The sequence below is a fragment of the Quercus suber genome, unplaced genomic scaffold (assembly GCF_002906115.3).
Source record: "Quercus suber isolate HL8 unplaced genomic scaffold, Cork oak 2.0 scaffold_89, whole genome shotgun sequence".
In the NCBI taxonomy this organism is placed as follows: Eukaryota; Viridiplantae; Streptophyta; class Magnoliopsida; order Fagales; family Fagaceae; genus Quercus; species Quercus suber.
Window position 1 is genome coordinate 983,472 of NW_027069554.1, and position 25,288 is coordinate 1,008,759.

Here is a 25,288-nt window from a genome sequence, read left to right on the forward strand (position 1 = left end):
TTTTAGTAATAAAATAAACTATTTAATTGAGAATTTCATGAGCTTGGAAGTCTTGGTTATGGCTTCCTTAAGTTGTGACTAAAACTTGGAGAAGAAGGTTATTTATTACCATTAGCTTTTAGGTGTCAGCCTAGCCTCTAGTACTGTTCACGTTAGAGTTGGCAGTGGCAGAGAGACTGATGGGACAAGTGGCCAACTCCTAATTTGGTTTGGGAGCTTGGTTGCTTCTTGAGATGCTCTCCAGTGAAAGGCAAAATTAAAGGGAGTTCTCCAGCTGTGTCAGTTTGCACACATGAGCTATTTTGGCTGAGATTTCATGTTGGGCTTGGCCATGAGGGCTGAATATTTTGGTGGGCCCTTGACTTGGTCGTTCTCTCCACTTGGGCCTATCCTTTTGCTTTATCTTTGTGAGCCCTACAAAATGGACAAAGCTACCATATATTGCCATGAATTTTTATTCCACATGGGCTTTAGTTGTTAGTAAAAATGAAATGTATTCATGAGCTTTAATAAATATTTATGATAGGTTTTGGGTATTAATTTCCATGGACTTTAAATAACAATTTGAATGGTTTCTCATAATTTTTGCCATGGATTATTTTGTAAATGATATTTTCTTTGGAACTTTTAAATAATGACCTCCAATATTTCTTGAGAATAATATTTACCGTGGGTTTTAAATAGATGAAATATCCATGGGTTTCAAATAAAATATGGTAACAACCACTACAATGGAATAATGTGATATTCTCATGAGTTTTTCTATAGATAATCATAATGGACTTGTAGAATAAATAATTATCATGAATTTTGGAAATAAATATTATGAATGTTGTGATATAAATAATGACCATGAGTTTATAATAAATAAATGTGATGGGTCTAAGATAAATAATCATAACTTTCCATGAGATTTTATAAGATGATTGCCATGGGTTTTGAGAATAGATAATTGCCACGGATTCCATAGGCTTGTAATATGATAGTAATGTTTAAGAAATTAAGACATTGTCCATCATTGGACTTTTAAGTGAAATACTTATGATATAGTATTTTGCCAAGTATTAATAAAGCTTTTGATAAAATAGTGTCAAGTAGTTAACTTGGGCTTTTAATATTGCCTATATGAATTGGGCTTTTGATATTGCTAATAAGAACTAGACTTTTGATGTTGCCAACGAAAATTGGACTTTTTGATATCACTAGTGAGAACTGGGCTTTTGATGTTGCCAGTGAGAACTAGGCTTTTGATATTACTAATTAGAATTGAGCTTTTTAATAAATAATTTGCCATTGGATTGAATCATGGGCTTTGCTTGCGTTTGAATTCCGTTGAAATCGCTATAGGTTTAAACCATGAGCTTGATCATGGATTTGAATTCCATTGATAAAATTGTTTCATCATGGACTTGAATCATGGGCTTTTTAAATATTGCCAAGTATAAGTATTCTTGAACTTTAAATAGAATGAAATGTGTGCATTGGGCTCGTAGGACCAGTTTTGGGCTTAGCTAAATAATGATAACAAAATTGGATAAAATATGAGTTTTTTTGGACTTTTTGTAATAGTTTATATCATGACTCAATTTAGATAATAAGATATGAAATATTTGTGGTTAACTTTAAATAGAATTAGGTGTTTAAAAAAAAATGTACCCTAACAAGGATTATTCATGTAAATAAATTCCTAAATAGATAAATATAATATAATGAATACGTTATTTTATTGGGAATTTTCTTGCATTTAAATACGGCTTAGCATACACATGAGTGAATTGTTATTTTGCAAATTGATCTCAAATACTATATGTATATGTTTGCTTGCATGTGTATAAATGTTCTTGTCAAATGTAATTTTTGCCCTCCCTCAAGTTAGATCCTTACTCCATCACTGGCAACTAGTTGTATTTGTATATAGAACTATCTACTCTACCATTTAGAAAAATATATGACACAAAAGAAGATTATATTGAAGTGTTTAAATATAGAATAGAATTTAGAATAACTAGTCGCTAACCCGTGCAATGCATGGGATTATTTTAGATCAAATGTTAACATGTTCAAGCTTAAACATTTCTCTAATTTTAATTATTGAAAGCTATAAAGTCCCCAATATAAGATCGTCTCCAAATCATCAAATTATTGTAGCAATTAATATTACTATTTATACGAAGGAAAAAAAAAATCAAAAATAAAAATATAAAAAAATATAAAAAAATCACTCAGCTAAATCAGAAACTTTCATCCAACCAAATCAAGGCATTCCTCCATTTTCATACACGGCCAAGTCTACCTTAGGCTTGAACTCAAAATGATTTCATTTCTTTAAGTGTTGCACAAAATTAAATTTGTTTGTCTCAATATTAATATTATTTTACAATATAAAATTATTATGATAGATGATTAAAATAAAATCTAATGTTCGGGAAATTTTTTGAAATATGATTTTAAATGTCTTAAAACTTAGTTAATAGAGTTTCTATTTTACCTAAAAGTGAAGATAGCCACAGGTCCAATTTTTATTTTATAGTATAGGATGTTATAGTTAGCTTTGTACCATGTATAATACGTTAGTTCGTTATGATAGTTCCAAATAATATCCTAATACCTATTTATATGAGTTTTCTTTTTAATGATTCCATAAAGGATGGAGTTTAATAGAAGTCATTTAAGATCCAATGTATCCAATAATTTTTTTTTTAAAAATATTAATTTCAAAAGTCTTTTAATTGTATATTTTTTTAATCATAAAATAGACTCTATCTAAACTCTAAAGGAAAGCATTCGGAATGATCGCATCATTGATACCATATCAAGATGGTTGCAAATAACAATATTCTTATTCATGGTTAATAGATGAACAATGAAACTGTGAATTAACAATTTAACAATTCAAATATCAAGTTTAAACTACAACAACAACACATATACAAAAGACTTCAAATAAAACTTTAAAATACGATCCTAGGTACCTGTCCATTCACATACAGCAAAAGTAACAAAAGTTACAAAGAACAATATGTCAAGCACAAATTATTCTCATATCAAGTCATTGATAGGAACCTTAAGCTAAGAAATCACTCTGCACATACCCATCGTTTGCAAGCCCTTACACAACCTCTTTCACTCTTCAGAGCATAAGGAACCATATCATCAAACTACATAAACTAATAAGGACAATAGTTTGATATCCACCATAACAATGTGCAACTTAAGGCTGCTCTACTTTCTCCACCACTTCTACACCTTCTCAAACACCAAATATACCCAACTTATTAAAATGAAGTTGTTTAATGAAATATCTTTTAAATTAAATCATTAAAATAATAAAAATGATTGAAAAAGATAAAGACTTTGTGAAAATAAATAAATAAATAAATCAAACATTTTAAAAACTCAAACTTTTGCACTCACCAGGGGCCATCAAATCATTATGTTTTGACTCAGCGTGTAACGCCTTCATCGAGCATTGTCTTTGTGAAAAAGCTCAAATCATGAGTCCAAGATTGAGGTCAATCTGATAATAGCCTAAATAAACCGCTTTGTGAACCTGAAAACACCAAACAAAGAAACAAACTCAATCATTATTAGAATAATTAAACAACCAAAAAGAGGCAACAATTTCATTCAAATGAATAAACCACCTTTTGAAATTATAGCAGATGAAGAGGAATAGTTCTAAATCAAAACCTTAATTAAAACAAAATCTAATTGTCAAACCTAATCACTTAAATCAAACCAACTAATCAAGACACCAAAAACTAAATCCTATTAAAGCGCCAAATTTAAAATAAAATTTTACTTTTTAAGCCTCTATATGTTTTGATGAAGATTTAATCTTTCAAAGATGGAAAACTCATAGCTTGTGTATTATTATCTTATGGGCAACATCTAATATAACAAAACAGTAACTAACTGACATTGACACCCAAAAATATATTATCTATCTAGAACCTTATTCAAAAGTTGTGAATTAAAAGAACACAATTTAAAAATATTAGTAAACCAAAGTGCCAATTGGACATAAAAACCACAATTTCACTCCCACTAACAAATAAAGATATCTAGTAAGGGAAAATCCTAAAATTAAAGTAAAAAAAATCGCTAACCATTCTTTAAAGCCCATGTAAAATTTGATCTTCTATGATGTTTCCCAAGATTCTACTAAAAAGAATTGACAGGAAAAAGGAGGCTTGGTCATGAAGATGTGGGAATCAACTATTTTCTATTAAAAATTACAAAACGTAAGGGTGTAATTTAGTTACAACTAACTATAAATCAGAAAACAAAAATAATTCAATTTTGCTTAATACCCAAATGAAATTAGAGAGTCAGGTGTTACCTGGGACGTTAATCTTGAAGATGTGGGAATCAGGGGATTCGAGCCAGTCCATGAGGGCTATCGATCATGAACATTCTCGGTATACATTGAGCCATTCCAATCAATATATTTGAAAACGTTGTAGCAGGAACGCCATAGCCCATGGAGGTTAGAGATTTAGAGTGAGAGAGGGAGTGCTTCTGCATTAGGTCTTTTTTTGCATTAGCGTTAGGATTTTTTTTTTTTTTTTTTTTTTTAATGGAAGAGACTGCATGCATGAGGTTAAGGATTTGGAGGAAGGTTAGGGTTATTTTCAGTGCTTCGGATTATTTTCAATGCTTTTGCTTAACGAAGAAAGGCCCAAGTTTTTGAGAACCAAGGCCCAAGTTTTTAGTTTAAAATAAAACCTAAAATAAAAATAAAAGAAAATAGTGGTGATGTGGAAAATTGTGGAAGCTTCAAAAGTTTCGGTTTTATATATATACTAGTCGCTAACCCGTGCGATGCACGGAAGAGTCGAACAAAATTTGTAAATTTTTACTTATAAAAGTTACAACTTAAGGGGAAAAATAAAATACTAAGACCAAAAGTGAAATTCTAACACCAATAATATGTTGTATAGTCTCAACCTTCAGATGAATAAAATGACATTGTTAGGGAGTGAAGACAAATAAATGTATCAAATATTCCTTCTCAAAAAAAAAAAAAAATGTATCAAATATTGCGTAAAGATTGCTTTAGTCATCTGGCTTAAATGGTAAAACTGTTTTAAAAAAAAAAAAAAATTTCATTTGGACACTTTTAAGCCAATAAACAAAACAAACCCTCATCACACACACAAATGTGAGAAATTTGGAAAGAATAGATGTTGAAATATATGAATGCAAAATAGAAGAAGAGGTACCAATTGAAAGGCAAAAAAGATTATTAATAGAGTAAAAATGCAAATTGATCATATAAATGAAAAAAAAATAAAAATAAATAAAGGGTGAGGCATTAATCAAAGTTTACAATTATTTTATGTGTTAGTTTTTTTATTTATTATAAATTATTATAGTTTCTTGATTACACCTAGCATCATTGTATATGAGCGCTAAAATACAAATATATTTGTAATAGATTAATGGTGAAATATGTTTGGTATTCCATAGCAAAAGTAATTCTCATCAGGATTTGAAAAACAAATAAACTAACAAAAATATTCAAAAGATCGATTTTCTTTCCTTTTCAAATTAGTGGTGAAGGGAAAAATAAAACTACAGCTCCCCAATCTTTAATCTCTCTCTCTATATATTTGTATTATATATATACCTACCGCTACCAGTCCTTCATTGAGGCATTCCCTTAAAAAAAAAAAAAANAAAAAATTAATGCTAATAAAGTATCATTGTCAACCTATAGTATTAACTTCCGACTTTATAAAATTTTTGAACAAAGAACTTTAGCCCCCCTAAGTTTGAATCCTAGTTCCGTCCCTGTCAAGGGAGCTGGATGTGCCTCTGAACTAAGGAGTGCTCTTGGTTTTGTGTACTTGTCTCCAAGAGAGTAGTTGATAACCAACTTGTATACCCGCCTCCTTTAGGGACCTTAATATAAATTTGGTTTTGAAACTTGCAAAAGGGTCATGGACTAGGATTAATTGTGTAAAACGACTCACATCCACTATGAAAGCAATTTTTTATCTCACCAGTTATACTTGTATGTATAGAACCAGTTATTTAAATTAATTTAATATTTGAGATAGGTTCAAGTTACACCTGATGTACACCTGATGTAACTTCACAAGAGTTACACATTTTTTGGACCATTGATTACTATTAGATTTAAGGGTCAAAAAATATTCATAGTAATGTCATTATTACTTCCTAGAAATTAGTGATTTAGGCATTAACTCTTCTTATCCATGGCAAAAAAAAGCCATAGCATTAACTCTTCTTTTTTTTTTCTTCCATATCATCATCTTCTTCCTCTTGTCTTTCTTTTTGCACTATACTTTCAGGCTTCCACCATTCATAAAATTCTCAAAATTAAATTGTAAATGCAATCTATCTTTATTTTGTATTAATAAACATGATTACCATTTTGCGAATTTAATTATAATGGAGGGAGTATCATTTTGCCCATTATTTAATCACAGTATATAGTTTGAAAAAAGGAGAATTTTTTTTTTCGTTCATTTGAGTTTTGGCAGTACCTTGAATAAAATTTGTCATGAGGGTTTTAGAAATTAATAATCTCAACAATCGTTCTCTACTTAAAACTCAAAAAGAAATCTAAAGCAGAATTCTATAAATTTTTTTTTTTTTTTTAATAAGAAGAGTTAATGCCTAAATCACTAATTTCTAGGAAGTAATAATGACATTTCTATGAATATTTTTTGACCCTTAGATCTAATAGTAATCAATGGTACAAAAAAGGTGTAACTGTTGTGAAGTTACACCAGATGTAATTTGAACCTATCTCATCAAAATAATGAGGAGAAAAGGTTTTAGTCTTTACACTTTTTAGTTTTTATATCAAATTAAAGATGCTCAAATTTGGTATTGTTGTTTATTTTCCACTTGTATAATACTTAAAAATGATTATTGAGAAAAGGTAGTTAAAACTATCACATATTTTTTGCAAATGTTGACACAATGTATCAACTTTAATAACTATATTTTTTGTAGTATGTATATAGGGTTTGTTTATTTTATATTTCAAACTGTTTTTATAGTAATTGTTTATTGTACATGGTAGGATTATAGTGTATATATATATATATATAGGGTTTACACTTTACACAAAATGAAAGAAAAAAAAAAGGAAACCGAAAGAAAAAAAAAAAAAAAAAAAAAAAAAAAAAAAAAAAAAAGTTGATTCAGCATAACGTAACATATAAAAAATTAAAAATTTTAAAAAAAGAGAGAAAGAAAACGTAGTTGATAGCTATAAGGAATTTTGATATATAAATAATTATTAGTCTATATATCACATGGCATAATTTATAATATTCTTCATCAAAAAAATTAATTAAATAAATAAATAAATAAAAAGAAGAGGAAGAATGAAGGATTACTCACATGGCATAATTTATAATATTCTTCAATTAAAAAAAAAATAGAAGAAGAGGAAGAATGAACGGTTACTCACATTGTTATGTACTCACGTGGCATAATTTATAATATTCTTCATTAAAAAATTTAAAAAAAAAAAATAGAAGAAGAGGAAGAATGAAGGATTACTCACATTGTTATGATTTTCTTAGTGGCAATAGCGCAAACTAAAAATTATGATTTTCTTGGTAGCAATAGCACAAACTACGAAAATTATAGAGATGACTTCCTTAGTAAGAGCTAGCAGTCTAAAGTCTAAACCCACTAAGTGAGAATTTTGGGGGAGAGGTGTGTGTGGTTTTTCTTTTTATAGACAAATGAATAGGACTTCTGCCAAGAGGGGGAGACGTGTGTGAAGATAAACAAATAGAATTCCGAATTTTAAATGTCATCAACATAGAATTTATCAAATTAATGGAGATATATACTGTTTTTTGAAATAGATAAAGATTGTTAAATTATTGAAGATATATACTATTTCTTGGGATAGATTTATATTAATCACCTCTTGAAGAATTTGGAATGTGATATCCCTTGATAATCAAGCTTTGTAGCTTGATATTCTGGTAAAATAATATTAAAATTTTGAAAATTTAGATGATAAATATTATCTAAATTAAATTTTTGTAGGTTAAGTATTATCCCCTAATTTAAGAAATATATCCTAACAAATAAAAAAATAATGCTAATTAGATGATAAATATTATCTAAATTGAATTTTTGTATGTTAAATATTATCCCTTAATTTAAGAAATATATCCTAACAAATAAAAAATAATGTTAATTTAATTTTATTTAATGATAAGAATAAATTAGAGTCCTGATAGTATACTATTCTTTTTTAGTTTTTTAAAAATCTAAAAATTTAATAAAATTTCTTCAATTTAATAAAGCCACATAGCGCAACCACGTCGTCTAAACCCAATTTTTATTATATATAATATAATATGATATAGATAATTTGTGTTCCCACCCTATTATTTCCACAAGCTACAACAAGCCTAAGCCCATGAAAAGTCCAAATCATGTGGGCCCATGTGGGTACAAAGCCCAAACTAAAACAACGGCCAATAAGACCAGCAATAGGAAAAATAGAAGGGACTCCGCAAAAAGGACAACCCTAAATTTGCCATAATATGACCCTACCAATAGCCCATAATGGCCCAAGCCAATAAAAAAACCTAGGAAAACTAGACAAATTCATGCCACTTAGGGAGCTCAACATGGCATAATAGAAGGGGATCCAAGTCCAACAAAGAACTCGGTGGTTACAAGAGTCCATATTAGGTCCACAAACAAGCCACAACACACAATCATATCCAATTCGCAAGGTCAATATGCCTCACTTGGGTGGCCTGACCTAGCAACCCAAACTTTCAAAGGACTCTGAGGCAGAGCCGGCTTAATAGGTGATGTAAGTGATGTAATTGCTTAAGACCTCCAAATAAAAAAATGCCCCACTTATAAAAAAAAATATTTATATATATATATATATATAATATTTATTTATATATTTTAGTTCTTAAGCTTTGATTGTAATGGGTCGGAGTCAAGGCCGGCTCAATAACTTTTGGGGCCTTAAGCGAAAATTTTAAATGGGGCATTTTTATAATTAAATATTAATCAAATAATATATATATATATATATATATATATATATATTTTTCTTATTTAAAATTTAAAGTATAGAACAATAGAACCTGATTATTGAAATTTTCTAAAGTGGTGACCACTTTAAAGTTTAAAACTGCACAAATAAAAATTAATTTAATACATAGTTTAATAAATTAGTGTCACTATAATACAAATGAATTGATATGATACACACCAAATTATTAATTAATATAATAATTTATAATAATAAAAAATGTCAGATTAAAAAAAAAAAGTGAGAAACCGTCGGACCAAATTGTGTAAGAGCATTAGCATTGGGGAATGCTAATGCCAAATCTAAGGGAAATTTAGAATTTTAAGCCCCAAAACCATCTGCATTGGGAATACTAAACAGCAGTATTGCAAATTTTTTTGCAATACTGTTACAGTGCAATTCTAAACATAGAATTGCACTGTAGCAAGTATTGTAAAAAAATAATAATATTTTATCTAACTATCTCTCCTTTGTCTCTCATCTCTCGTCTCTGTCTCTCCATTGCTAAACCCAAAAACCATATCACGGCGAAACAACCAGCACCATATCACGCCAACCCAAAAACCAACACCACGGCGAAACAGCCACCCAACACCATATCATGCCAACCCAAAAACCGAAACAGCCACCCACAACCTAGCACCATAGAGCACAACCAACCCAGCACCATATCACGCCATCGAGCACGGCGAAACCAACACGCCGACACCATATCACGAATTCGCGATCCACGGATCACAACCATCGAGCACGGCGAAACCCATCGGATTGCAGCCATTGAGCACGGTAAAACCCATATCACGAATTCGTAATCCACGGCCCACGATCCACAACTAGAGCACTACGAGTACGAGCTCGTCATGGAGCGAATGAAGTTTTGGGTTTTATTGAAGCCATGTTTTGGGTTTTATGGGAAATGAAGGCTCCGGCGGAAGTTACAGATGGAAGAAAGTTGAAAAATGAGAGAGAGGAGAGAGATGGGAGAGAAAAGATATAATTTTGAGATATATTATTTTATTACATAGATATATTATTTTAATGCGTAAAAGAGGGAAATAGAAATTTGGGATGTGGAGATATTGTAAAATGGTATGATATAATTATAAAGTGACTTTTTTAAAATTGTAAAATAAAGTAGCATTGAAATTTTCCAATGCTAATGCTCTAAGTTATAACTGTGGTCTATGGGCTGTACTTTTATCAAAAAAAAAAAAGTGAGAACCATCCAGCTATACTCCACTACATCCTGTATTCCTATGGCTAAGTTTTAAAGAAAAAATGTGTCCTATCAGAGAGAATCTCTCTATGGAAAGAAAAGAGAGTTTAGTACTAGTTTAGTAAAGTTTTTAGTACTTTGTGTTTGCTTTGTCCTATCAGAGTATCAGACTATCAGTGATTCAGGGTCCAAAGAGGGGCAGAATTAGAAAAGCCATCATTAACAAAAAAACGTGTCCTATGACTCCCATCCCATCAAACAATTGTGCAGTGCAGTGAAAGTTTGAAACAAACCAAAATATATATAACTTAAGTTAAATAAATAGAAGACTCTGAGTTTTTATTTTCAGAAAGACAAAGAGAAAGAGGGGAAGAATTGAAGAAGAAGAATACCTCTTGTGGCCAACTGGTAGACTGGTATGATGCTGGAATAAACAAAGAAAAATTTCAAGCCAGACTGACTGACTGACTGAGTTGATGGAAAAAGATCAAGAATCAAGATGAAGATGAAGAAAAGAAAGGTAAGACTGTGGAGAGGCAGAGAGATAGAGAGATGAGAGGTTTTTTTTTTTTTTTTTTTTTTTAAATTTATAATCTATATTTTAGCATATTTCAAGACAATTACTTTGTATTATTAATGAATTTGTCTGGTATTAATTTTGTTTTTAGCATATTTTAAGAATGAATTAATAAATTTGTCTCCTAAATTTAATTTTGTTAGCTGAAGTTTTTGCATTTTAGGATACAATGGGGCATTCTTAATGCATTTTATTGACCAATAAAAATGCTTAATTTTTTTTTAANAGCTTAAGGAGGTAAAGTTTGTCAAGAACAGAGAGAAGTCAAGTATAAGGGTATTCTGTCGTGGCTTTTGGGTGTTGTGTTTGCAAGGAAACACCGATACATCGATGTTAGATAAGGGAAACAAATGTGGAGCAATTAATGAGTTCCTTAACTACAAACAAAAGTGATCAATACTATAACGGTATAACAAACCGTATCGATGCAAAATGCCATCAGGAAATAACGTTAAGATAATGCTTATTGTGCTAGGGAGATTATATATCAAGGAAGTAATTAAACAGAAACACTACCATTCAAACATAATAAAGTAACAATGCAAACAAAACTACAATAGCAACAATTAATAATGGAAACGAAAGTACTTACTTGCCTCAGTTGCACGTGATAAACTAAAGATAATAAGAGTAAAGTTAATAATCACTGCAAACCCTTAATGTAGTGATTAGTCTACAAGTATAAGTGCTTGGTGCAGTGGTCACTTCGTACACATATACACTTAGATTAGGTTAGAGTTAAATTTCTATCTTATATTTAAAAAAAAAAAAAAAAAAGTTAATAAGAGTAATCAATATGAGAATGTGTCTTTTGCTTGAAATGCAAACTACTATTTATACTTCAGGTTCTATAATTAATGATAGTTAATTGTAGTTACTTGTACCATGGGGGGCATCATCTTTGATCCTCTAGAACACTTATCTATTGTGTTATCGTCTTCTCTATTCATATGCTAACTTCCTTTAAATTTAAAAACTATTGTATTTATCGCTCTCACTCCATCACTTTTAGGCGGAGATTGTCACATCATCAATCACATGTTAATCATGCTATTTCACCAACACTTTGTCATTTGTAACTTTTCACATATGTCTCATCCCTTCTATGCCATTTGTAATTTATTTCTGAAATTTTAAAAAACTCACATTTCCTTTAAAAATACTGATATTGCTCATTTTACACATAATTACCATTTGTTCGTCAAACTTTGAAAATATGTACATATATATGGATTAAGGTACAAATATGCCGCTTCATATTTGCAGACCCTATAATGAAGAAGTAGGAATACTTCTTCAAACTGAATCAGCAGGCTCGCAAACAGGGAGGTCCTTCACAAGATTAGCTGGGATCCGAAGAATAGGGTTGCTCTGAAAGAAATTGACGGGCCTTAGATCAAAGCTTGATGAAACTGTTGGCATTAAAGGGGCATCCTCTTGACATGGTATATGATGGAAGCCTAGCGTGTACCATAGCACATTGTCCTTATTTTCAATTGGTCTATCCCTGCAAAATTCAACCCAATAATAAGAATATTTTAGCTAATTGAAATATTGAATTGTCAAGCTGAATTGAGAAAAACAATGTACTATAGCATCAACATTTTCAAGTCACATGACATTCAAAGGACGCTACATTTGCCATTGAATTGTAATCGAAGAATGTCATGTCATCATACTGCAAGAAGTCAATGAAAAATGCTTGACTTTTATTTTCTAAAGGTGAAGTTAAAACATCAAATCGCAATCTAGACCACCACAACCAATAATTATTCCATGCATTGATATATGTTTATCCTCTCTTTCTACATTTTATGGTTTCACAACTTCGTGGATTTCAAGGGCGATGATACATATATTCAATATATGAAATACTTTTTTTCACCCTAATGAGGCAATCGCATGACTTTTCCAATGTATGAAATACTTACTACACCACAAGAAGAAGGCAATCACGTGACCCTTTTGCTCTTTGATTCATTTCAAAGCCTATACTTGTTACAAACTATGTTCTGGGAGTTTAATTTTTTCAAAGAAACATACCTTTCGGACCATGTTGCAAGAGTGCCTTCACCTTGGCTCTGGTAAACAAACAACCCGCCTGCCCATTGCTCACTCTGGTTATAGGGAGTGACCCATATTTGGTTGTTTGTGAAGGCACCACACTTCTGGGGAGGGTCATCAAGATCAAGCATACTAGCTAGCAGCTGTGCCACCAGGAACCACCTTATATCCAACCGGGTTCCCGACCCGTGTCCTCTTTGACGGGTTAATCACGTGGAACTTGGACGGGTCATAGAATCTAAGCTTAATTTGTGCATCCTTCTCTATCTTAGCCACATTTCTTATGGCTTTCAAGTAGCTCCTTTGATGCGAATCTCAATCGACACGCTTTGAGACCCAACAAAGGTATTGGAATACTTGCCCAAGAAAGCTAAAAATTCAGTTTTTTTGATAGAAACCTTGACCCAACCTTTATAATCGAAACGCGAACCAAAGGTATAAGTAATAAACCTTGACCCAATGATTATAATGAATCACGAACCAAAGGTATAAAGTTTGAACGCCACAAGGAAGAATCCCTGATAAGTTCACAGTTCTTGAAGAACCAAAAGAAAAGCAAAACCTCACCTTTTCTGATTTTTATTCCCTAATGATCTGAAAAACGTTTACAGACTTAGGGGCCTATTTAAGGGCTCCATAAAACTTGACAGACAAGAAAATATATTCTAAAATAACTCCTAATTGATACATAACCATATCAGCAATCAAATTTGACCTAAAAAGCATTAAATGCACCTAAAAACAAGAAAATAAATCACCTAAACCTAAAATAACGTTTTTTACATAAAAATACCAAAAATAATAAATTACAAGAATTAAATAGTAAATTGTGTCGCATATCAGACCCCTCCACTTGAATCAAACTCGTCCTCGAGTTCATCTTTGAAATCTGAAATCCTCCGCTCCAAATAAACAAATACTTCGAATGCTTTAATAACTTAATTCAGTTCTGAAACTTGAATCTTTCATAAAGTGTAGCATAAAATTTCTTCTCATCTACTTTCAATTTATTTGCAACATCAATCAACAAAGGGTTGACAATAAAATTAAAATTTTCTACTCCAAGAAAATCAACATATTGTATAGTCATCTTCAACAAATCAACTGAGACTTGAGGATTGTGAGTTGTGGGCTCATCCTTATATTTGACCTCAATTGAATCTTCCACAATGTTTTCAATAATTGCCATCTCTTTTTCTTTTTTTCACTTTTTTTTTTTTTTTTTTTTTTTTTTTTTCAATAATTGCCATCTCTTTTTCTTTTTTTCACTTTTTTTTTTTTTTTTTTTTTTTGGAGCTTGGTGCACGATTTTAACCTAGTGCACGTTACAAAAGAAGAACGAGGAATAAATAACACAAAAGGAACAACACAGGATGATAACAGGAAACAAAAGATAAAGGGAAAGAAAACTGATTTTAGAACCTGAGCTCTGATACCAAATGATGCGAACCTCAATCGACACGCTTTGAAACCCAACAAAAATATTGGAATACTTGCCCAAGAAAGCTAAAAATTCAGTTTTTTTGATAGAAACCTTGACCCAACCTTTATAATCGAAACACGAACCAAAGGTATAAGTAATAGACCTTGACCCAATGATTATAATGAATCACGAACCAAAGGTATAAAGTTTGAACGCCACAAGGAAGAATCCCTGATAAGTTCACAGTTCTTGAAGAACCAAAAGAAAAGCAAAGCCTCACCTTTTCTAATTTTTATTCCCTAATGATCTGAAAAACGTTTACAGACTTAGGGGCCTATTTAAGGGCTTCATAAAACTTGACAGACAAGAAAATATATTCTAAAATAACTCCTAATTGATACATAACCATATCAGGAATCAAATTTGACCTAAAAAACATTAAATGCACCTAAAAACAAGGAAATAAATCACCTAAACCTAAAATAACGTTTTTTACATAAAAATACCAAAAATAATAAATTACAATAATTAAATAGTAAATTGTGTCGCATATCATCCTCCTAGGTGACTCACCGGGTGAGGACTGGTGCTTCTTAATGTTTACATTAACAAAGGAATTATCTGAGCCATCGATGTCCATATCTAGATAGGATGTGATGTAGTGGTCATGGATAACACCTATAACATTTTCGGACAAAAGGGTACCATATAGATTTTCTTGGTTAGAAATCAGGCTTATTTTGTCGTAGGTGGTACCTTTCACCATCAAAATACTGCTAAGTCCAACATGTGAACAGTAATTGTGATAAGCTCTGATCTCACAAACTATATAGTGACAAAAAAAAAAATGAAAAATTTGCAACCCCAAAACCATCCACTTGCTAACAAAACAGGAAGATATGATTAGGATTTTTCCCAATTGAAAAAAACAAAAGAAAAGAAAAGGCAAAAGATTCATGGAAAATATCACAAAGGAAAGTAAAATGGAAAATTTACAACCACAAAACATCCAATTGCTAATAAAACAGGAAGATATGATTAGGATTTTTCTCTGTTGAAAAAAATAAAACAAAAAAAATGGAAAAAGATTCATGGAAAGCATCACAAAGGAAAGTAAAATGGAAAATTCACAACCTCAAAACCATCCACTTGCTAATAAAACAGGAAGATATGATTAAGATTTTTCTCTGTTGAAAAAAAAACGAAAAAGAAAAGAAAAGGCAAAAGATTCAGGAAAGTATCACAAAGGAAAGTAAAATGGAAAATTTACAACCTCAAAACCATCCACTTGCTAATAAAACACGAAGATATGATTAGGATTTTTCACGGTTGAGAAAAAAGGAAAAGAAAAGAAAAGGCAAAAGATTCATGGAAAGTATCACAAAGGAATCGAAGCTAATAGAAAGTGGTAGAAAAAATGGAAAATTTACAACCTCAAAACAATCCACTTGCTAATAAAAATGGGAAGATATGAATAGGATTTTTCTCAGTTAAAAAAACAGAAGAAAACAAAAGGCAAAAGATTCTTGGAAATTATCACATAGGAATCGAAGATCATAGTAAGTGATAGAAAAACTGGAAAATGCCAACGGGGCTTGGCTAAGTGGGTAAGGCTCGGGCGTTTCATGCACCACACTTAAGTTCGAGTCCCGCTACTCGCAGGAGTCCGTTGGTGGGCATCCTAAGTGTGGTTAACCCTTCACACAACCTAGGGGTGTAATATAACCACAAATCCCCCATTTTTTTTTTTTTTTACCAAAAAAAAAAAGTTGGAAAATTTACATTCTCAAAACCATCCACTTGTTAATAAAACAGGAAGAAATTATTAGGATTTTTCTCTTTTGAAAAAAACAAAAGAAAAGAAAAGGCAAAAGATTCATGGAAAGTATCACAAAGGAAAGTAAAATGGCAAATTTACAACCTCAAAACCATCCACTTGCTACTAAAACTGGAAGATACGATTAGGATTTTTCTCTGTTGAAAAAAAAAAAAAAGCAAAAAGAAAAGAAAAGGCAAAAGATTCATGGAAAGTATTGAAGAAAAACTCAAGAACAAGTAATCTGAGTTCTGGAGATTGTTGCCAACAAAGAGTTACAAATCACAGAGAAAGGAAAGCCCTAGAAAATGAGGGAAAGGGCAAGAAAGTAAGAGAGGAACAGAATGAAAGATAGAGAGAGAATGAATGGAAGATTTTGTATTCAATTTCAATAGTTTCTGCATAATGATACATTCGTGCTCATTGATCTATTTATACAATCAGAGTTTGCCTAAATTGCTTAAGTTAACAGACCCAAATATCTGAAACTAATTCCCTTGAAATTAGGATTTCAGTTAAGACTAACTAACTGTATTTAGCTCCNTATGGTCAGGTTTTGGTGGTCCTAGGTCAGAAAGACCTATATGCCAAATTCTGTGGAAAGGTTGGACATTTGGCTGTTGATTGTTACCACAGAATGGATTATGCCTATCAAGGCAAGCATCCACCTGCAACTTGCAGCAATGGCCACAGCCTCCAATGCTTGCTTTAATCAGGATCAACCCTGGCTTGTGACAGTGGAGCAACTGATCATGTCACAGCTAGCTAAATCAGCTTAACTTCCTAAAGCCATACACCACTCAGGATCACCTTACTGTTGGTAATGGAAAAACTACCTATTACTCATACTGGTAAGTTCTTATTCCATCTTCTTTTTCTAATATTCAACTCAATAATGTTCTTAGAGTACCCTCAATTGCTTCTAACCTTGCCTCTGTCCATAAACTTTGTCATGACAACCAATGTTGGTGCTACTTTGATGAGAATATATTTCCATTTAGGCCTTGGACACAGGGAAAATTCTCTACCAGGGCAAGAGTGAAGGTGGAGTTTACCCCATCCATCCTATCGTGTTCTCAACTTTCCATTCCATAGAGTCTTAATAATGTTCTAGAAATTTGTTTTAATAAGAACTTTGGCATATGAGACTTGGTCATCCCAATGATCAAGCCCTCAATTGTTTGTTTCCAAATGATAAGTCTGTTCAGAATAATGTCAGCTTGTAACTCCTACTTGTACTCATGTTTGTATGGTAAAATGCACAATATTCCTTTTCCAAACTCTCAATTTAAAGCTTCTGCTCCTTTTGAACTTGTGCATTCTGACTTGTGGGGTCCTGCTCCTACTCTATCTGTCAATGGTTTTAAATATTACATCTTATTTGTTAATCACTACTCTAGGTTTAGCTGGATTTATCTCCTAAAATCCAAATTTGAAGCCTTTGCTAAGTTTGCTCAGTTCAATGCTATGGTTGCCACTCAATTTTCTTTGAAAATTAAAACCTTTAGATCTGATGGAGGGGGTGAATTTACTTCCAATGATTTCAAATCTTATTTGGCAAATCATGGTATTTCACATCAAATTTCTTTTCCTTACACTCCTCAACAAAATGGAGTTGTTGAAAGGAAACATAGGCATATAATAGAAACTGTTATTACTCTTCTGTTTCAGTGTTCGTTGGACTACTCTTTTTGGTCCTTTGCAGCTCAAACTGCTGTTACTTTGATTAATTTGCTTCCTACCTCTCTGCTGTCTTGGAAATCTTCTTGGTTTACTCTTTACTCTTCCTTTCCTGACCTCACTCATCTCAAAATCTTTGGGTGTGCCTGTTATCCAAATTTGAGACCTTACACCGCCCATAAACTTGAACCTAGAACTAAGGAGTGCATCTTCATTGGCTATCCTGCTCAATCTAAGGGTTACCTTTGTCTTGATCCTCTTACAAACCGGGTTTACACTTTTAGACATGTGGTTTTTGATGAATCCAAATTTCCTGCTGCTTTACTTGTTCAGTCTGTGTCCACAAATTCTTTCCCTCCTATAGTTCCTACTTGGTTGTCAAATCAATTGTATCTTCACTTACCAATCAGTCATCCTTGCTAGGTCCATTTCCTTCTCACTCTCCTAGTCAGTCAAATTCCAACTCTAGCACATCTACTCTAGCTTCATCCCTCTTCCCTACTCTCCCTCTTACTCCTCTTTCTTCTCCACCTCCTTCTCCTCATTCTTCATTACCTTCTACTGACACTGGCCCTGACACTATCTCTTTACCTATTTCCACTATCCCTGACCCTATTTCTTTACCTCTCTCTCACCATGTCTCACCTGCACCTGTCCCTTTACCTCCTCCTACCCTCAATTCTCATCCTATGCAAACTAGATCCAAGAGTGGCATTACCAAATCTAATCCCAAACTTTGCTATAAGGCTACCATTGACTATACCTATACTGAACCCCCTTCATATAAAATTGCTTCTAAGTATCCTAAGTGGTGTGAGGCAATGGCTGTTGAGTTTTAAGCTCTTCAGAGACAGCAGACCTGGTCTCTTGTTCCTGCTCCTCCACATGTTAACTTGGTTGGCTGCAAATGGGTGTTCAAACTTAAATTGAACAGTGATGGTTCCATCTCTAGATACAAGGCCAGACTTGTAGCTAAAGGATTCCATCAACAAGCTGGTGTGGACTTTCATGAAACTTTCAGTCCAGTGGTTAAGCCTGCAACAGTGAGATTGGTTTTGGCTATTGCTGTGAGTTGTCAATGGGAGTTGAGACAACTTGATGTGTCTAATGCATTTCTTCATGGCTTTCTCAAAGAAGAGGTGTATATGCATCAACCTCCTGAATATGTGGATCTTGATCATCTAGATTATGTATGCAAACTTCACAAGTCTCTCTATGGTCTCAAACAAGCACCTTGGGCCTGGTTTGAAAGATTTGCTTTTCACTTGCTTCATCTCGGTTTCTCTGCCTCCATGGCTGACAGCTCTTTGTTTGTGTTTTGTTCAGCTCACACCATCATTTATCTCTTGTTATATGTGGATGACATCATTGTTACTGGCAATGATTCCACCAAAATTCATAATTTGATTGCAGCTCTGGGTCAAGTTTTTGAACTCAAGGATCTAGGGCCTCTCAACTATTTCTTAGGCATTCAAATCAATAAATCCACTCATGGTCTCACTCTGACACAGAGTAAATATGCTTCTGATGTGCTTCATTGATTTCATATGGAGAGTTCCAAGCCAACCAAGACTCCCTCCTGTCCTTCACCTTGTTTGGTACCTCTTGATGGTGTTCTTCTTTCTGATTCAACTCAGTATAGGAGCATGGTTGGTGCTCTTCAATATCTAACCTTTACTCGTCCTGATATTGCCTTCAGTGTTCATCAATTGTGTCAGTTCATGAGTCATCCCACCACTACTCATCTTGAAGCTGCTAAACGGGTCTTCGTTATATCAGAGGTACTCTTCATTTTGGGCTTTCTTTTACCCCAGGTCCTTTAACCCTTTCTGCATTCTCAGACGCAGACTGGGCTGGGGATCCTACAGATAAACGGTCTACAACAGGCTTGCTTGTGTTTCTTGGACCCAATCTCATTTCCTACTTTGCTAAGAAACGGAGCACTGTGTCTCGTTCTTCCATTGAGGCAGAGTACCGTGCCTTAGCAACTATCGCCGTTGAATTGGCTTGGCTTCGTACCTTGTTTAAAGAACTTCACATTTTTCTTCCTCACATTCTTGTCATTTGGTGTGATAATGTCTCGGCTATCGCTCTCTCTGCGAATCCCGTTTTTCATTCTCGCACCAAACATCTAGAAGTTAATTACCACTATACTCGTGAGAAGGTTCTTTGGGAGCAATTACAGATTGGTTTTGTTTCAGGCCGTGACAATTTTGCAGACATATTTACCAAGTCTCTTCCTGCTCCATCGTTTCTTCTTCATCGGTCCAAACTTCTGGTTGATTCTTCCCCCATCAGTTTGAGGGGGGATGTTAAAATGAAGAAGATGAAGCCTGAAAAGAAGAAGATTGAAGAAGAAGCCTAAAATGACTGCGTAGTGATTAAACTAAATGCAGCGTTTCATTTAAGAGCAGATGCACCAAACGCACCGTTTTGCTTAAGTGAATAGCTTCCTCAGGAACTTAATGAAACGGTGCACTTAGCTTTGCTCTAGAATTCGTTTCAGTTTTGGAGCTAAATACAGTTAGTTAGTCTTAGGAAGACTCATCTGTATCACTGTTCTTTGCCTTCAAGGCCATGCTTTTACCTTTACTTGACTTGCCAATCCTAGATAATCCTATCTCATAGGTTTGCAAGTTTCCTACCAGCTCAGTCAAAGGAATCTTGTCAATGTCCTTTGATTCTTCTATCGCCGTAATCTTGGCATAGAATCTCTTGGGTAGAGATCTGAGCACCTTCCTTACAATCTTGGGTTCAGGGATGGTTTCCCCAAGATTGAAGGCTGAGTTCACTATGTCCTTGAGCTTGGCATAGAACTCATCAAATGACTCATCCTCCTCCATCTTAATTTCTTCAAAGCTTGTAGTAAGCCTCTGAAGCTTTGAGTCTTTGACAGCCTTTGTGCCTTCATAGGTAGTCTGGAGGATGGTCTAAGCCTCCTTAGCAGTTTCAGTTAAGGATATCTTTTTGAACTCCTCATTTGTGACAGCGCTAAATATGGCATTTAACGCTCTGCTGTTGAAGTTAGCCGCCTTTATCTTAGTATCATCCCAATCAGCCGGATCTTCTGTTGGCTTAGTCCAGCCAATCTCTACAGCTTGCCACACTTTTTCATCTAAAGACTGTAAGAAAGCTCTCATGCGTACTTTCCAGTATGCATAGTTAGTGTCATCAAATAAATGAGGTATAATTAAAGACTGTCCTCTATCCATGACAAACAGGGGTCAATGGATCAACGCAGTAAAGATTAAACCCTAATCAGAGTGTGCCTGCTTTGATATCACTTGATAGGTCACAATCTGAATGACCCCTTGTGATTAACCCTAATTAATTAATTTAGCCAAGTAATTAATTAATCAATTAATCATGCAATTTTATGGAAGTACAAACAAATCACCAACAACTAAAAATGCAGCGGAAAATAAATAATATGGTGATTTGTTTACGAATGGGGAAAACCCTAATGGCAAAAAACCCACCAAGTGATTTTCAGGTCACCACTCCCGAAACTCCACTATTATCAAATCAAGCGGTTACAAGTAAAGGAATCCCAAGTACCTTACCAACTTACAGTTGAACCCTTACCCCAATACCCAATTGGACTTGATCTGTAGTGACAGTCTCCACCTTTGATGCATGGCTCCCAAGTACGTGACTAACCAATGCGCGAATCCAAGTACGCGACTTCAGAACACCAACTGAGGAAGAATGGTTGGTTGCAAAGTTCTTCAGTTCATCCTTTATGATGAATAGCAGGAAGATGCTTAGTTACAAAACCCTATGGTGCAAATACACAGCAACTTCTTGATGGAAGATGAACTAGGTCAAGAACTTCATCTGTTGATCACAATTTGCTTGAACAGAGATTGCTCAATGATAATGCAACTTGTGTCACACTAGATGGCTCTTAAAATAATCCTTTTATATGTTTAGGGTTAGAAGAAAAGAAGGCCCAAAAACATATTCACGGATCCCAAGAAAATCAAATTGGAAATCTGACTTTTTAAATCTCGACAGATAGTAGGTGTCGAGGTAGCTGCCGAGCAGGTGTCGAGTTTTAAAAACTTTGCACTTCAGCTTGCTTTCTCTTGGATAAACTTGATGACTTCAACACTTGACCTTGAAACATTGTTTCTTGAAGTATTAAAAACACCTAAAACTACCTAATTACAAGTAGAGTGCGTTTTGTCAAAGGATTAGCCAAATTACATAAATAAGTGACATGTTCTTAAACAAGTTAAAACATATATGTCCTAACACAAACAATGAGTACAAGTAGGAGTTACAAGACTGACATTATTCTGAACAGACTTATCATTTGGAAACAAACAATTGAGAGCTTGATCATTAGGATGACCAAGTCTCATATGCCAAAGTGTCTTATTAAAAACAAAATTTCTAGAAGCATTATTACAGACTCTATGGAATGGAATAAGCTGAGAAGCACGATAAGGATGGATGGGGTAAACTCCACCTTCACTCTTGCCCTGGTAGAGAATTTTCCCTGTGTCCAAGGCCTGAATGGAAATAATATTCTCATCAAAGTAGCACCAACAGTGGTTGTCATGACAAAGTTTATGGACAGAGGCAAGGTTAGAAGCAATTGAGGGTACTCTAAGAACATTATTGAGTTGAATATTAGAGGAAGAAGATGGAATGAGAACTTTACCAGTATGAGTAATAGGTAGGTTTTTTCCATTACCAACAGTAAGGTGATCCTGAGTGGTGTATGGCTTTAGGAAGCTAAGCTGATTTAGGCTAGCTGTGACATGATCAGTTGCTCCACTGTCAACAAGCCAGGGTTGATCCTGATTGAAGCAAGCATTGGAGGCTGTGGCCATTGCTGCAAGCTGCGCAGGTGGATGCTTGCCTTGATAGGCATAATCCATTCTGTGGTAACAATCAACAGCCAAATGTCCAACCTTTCCACAGATTTGGCATATAGGTCTTTCTGACCTAGGACCACCAAAACCTAATTGACCTTGCTGGAAGTGGTTGAAATGATTAAATTGAGAAAACTGACCATTTGATCTACCACCTCTTCCTCCTCTATTATTAAAATTCCCTCAGCCTCTACCTCTGTTTTGGTTGTGATTATAAGCATTACCATTTGACTTCTGATTAGCTGATGCAGCCATGGCAAAGATAGAGTCTTTAATCTCCAATCCATCATTGAGTGACTCTTCTTTTGCGTTTAACAAGGTTGAGAGCTCATCAAAACCAAGTTAAGTACTCCTGGTCCTTATTGCTGAGCTGAATGCATTGAATTCCTTTGGGAGTCCCTTAATTGCAATATGAAGCAATTCCTCATCATCCACAATAACTCCAACAACCAATAATTTGTCTCTTACAACTTTAATTTTCTGCAGATACACATCCACAGACTCACTTCCTTTCTTCAAATTATGCAATTCACCCTTAAGGTTCATGATGTGAGACCTTGAGGCTGAAGAAAACCTATTTTCCAATATTTTCCAGACTTCTATGGCAGTTACACATCCAACAGTGAGTGCAAGCACAGATGGAGACAAAGTTGAGCTTATAAAGGTAAGTAAGGCTTTTTCCTTTGATTTCCAAATCAGGAAATCTGGATTCACAACTGCAGTGTATGATCCAGATAAATCCTTGAGAAACTTCTCAAGAACAAGTTGAGGCTCTTCGAGCAACTCATACAAGGAATAGGTTTCAAGAACCATGGAAATCTGATGTTTCCATACAATATAGTTTGTATTATCTAATTTCACTGTCATCATATTGGACATATTAGAGAGAAGCAAAAGAGGCTGATTTACCAAACTTGATGACATTGAGGAAGTTGATGAAGATGAAGCCATTGTTGAGCTTGAGGCAGCCATGGTTGAAGATTAAGTAGCAGCAACAATTGCTTGCTCTGATACCATGAAGAAAAACTCAAGAACAAGTAATCTGAGTTCTGGAGATTATCACCAATTAAACCAACAAAGAATTACAAATCACAGAGAAAGGAAAGCCCTAGAAAATGAGGGAAAGAGCAAGAAAGTAAGAGAGGAACATAATGAAAAGAGAGAGAGAATGAATAGAAGATTTTGTATTCAATTTCAATGGTTTCTACATAATGATCCATCCGTGCTCACTGATCTATTTATATACAATCTGGGTTTGCCTAAATTACTTAAGTTAACAGACCCAAATATCTTAAACTAATTCCCTTAAAATTAGGAATTCAGTTAAGACTAACTAACTGAATTTAGCTCCACAACTGAAACGAAACCTGGAGCAAGGCGAAGCGCACCGTTTCACTATGTTTCTGATGAAGCCATTCACTTAAGCAAAACGGTGCGTTTGGTGCATCTGCTCTTAAATGAAACGCTGCGTTTAGTTTAATCACTATGCAGTCGTTTTATACTTCCTCTTCAATCTTCTTCTTTTCAGGCTTCTTCTTCTTTACTTCAACAAGCAGTAGAGTATCATCCAACTCATGACCATATGCAGAGTTAAACGTGTCTTCTTAGAGAAGTGCTCGGATAATGAGCTTAGCACCACCCTCAAAGATAGCTTCAAAAATTCGGATTTCCTTAACAAATAGGACTGCTTTCCGACTAGATAAAGCTTCCACTTCCTCCACAGAGAAAGGTAATAGGATTCATGGAAACAAAGCACTAATGACAAAATCATTATAGTCTCGGATAACCAACCTAATTCCCACTACATTGATGTCACTGAAAATAGCCCCGTCAAAGTCAACTTCGTAGGTCGGGTTGTTTGGAGGGTGCCACCCGATTGCACTCTGTATGGGAATAGAAGGGGTGGGGGTTCTTGTTCTTCTTTAAATATCAGTAAGTTATGGAGTAATCTTTTTTTTTTTTTTTTAGCATTCTCATTAAGAAAAGTATTGGAAGTAATTCAATTATGAGGCACAGTAAGAGTGTTTTTTTTTTTAAGTAAACGAAAAATAGTTATACACATATAATAAAAATAAATCAATCATATTAGAGAGTTTAGGGGTGTAAGTTGCAGTTTATCTTATTTTTTTAAATGTCAGAATGTAAAATCCAAATACCCCAAATATATGAGGGTAAAATCCAACTATTAGAAACTTTACAAGTTGAGCTATCTTACTCATTATTTTTAGTATCTCTAATTTTATTTTTGTAGCTCCATATTTGACTTGTTTAATGTTTATGTATATATAACTAATTGAAAGAAAATTTAGAATATGTTTAGTTTTAAAATTTATACTACAAACAAAAAGGTATATATTATAACTATCTATTCAACAATTTTTTACTACTTTTCGGCTGATCAATCTTGATTTCGCTCAACCAAAAATACTTGCACAGTGGCAACTTTCATCTGACTTCGTCCTTGATTACATGAAATGGTTACAAATGACATTGAAACTTTTGTCATTACAAGTAAACTTTGGTAAAATTACAATAAAATTTATTATGGAATTAGCAGCACCTAAA

The 25,288-nt window shown here is 33.6% G+C and overlaps 1 protein-coding gene and 1 long non-coding RNA gene across 2 annotated transcripts; both read right to left on the reverse strand.

The window, feature by feature from the left end:
- Positions 1–2,928: 2,928 nt before the first annotated feature.
- LOC136067875 (uncharacterized) lies at positions 2,929–4,934 on the reverse strand. Its single transcript, XR_010629268.1, has 3 exons — positions 4,343–4,934; positions 3,415–3,550; positions 2,929–3,246 (listed from the first exon to the last, which is right to left on the reverse strand). It is a non-coding gene; the product is annotated as an uncharacterized LOC136067875 (long non-coding RNA).
- Positions 4,935–12,025: 7,091 nt separating this feature from the next.
- On the reverse strand, positions 12,026–14,984 carry LOC112026723 (amine oxidase [copper-containing] gamma 2). The gene is given in 4 exon segments (XM_065774243.1): positions 12,026–12,364; positions 12,901–13,058; positions 13,060–13,235; positions 14,918–14,984. Coding segments are annotated over 4 exon segments (612 nt in total). The 3' UTR covers positions 12,026–12,153.
- Between the last annotated feature and the right edge of the window lie 10,304 nt (positions 14,985–25,288).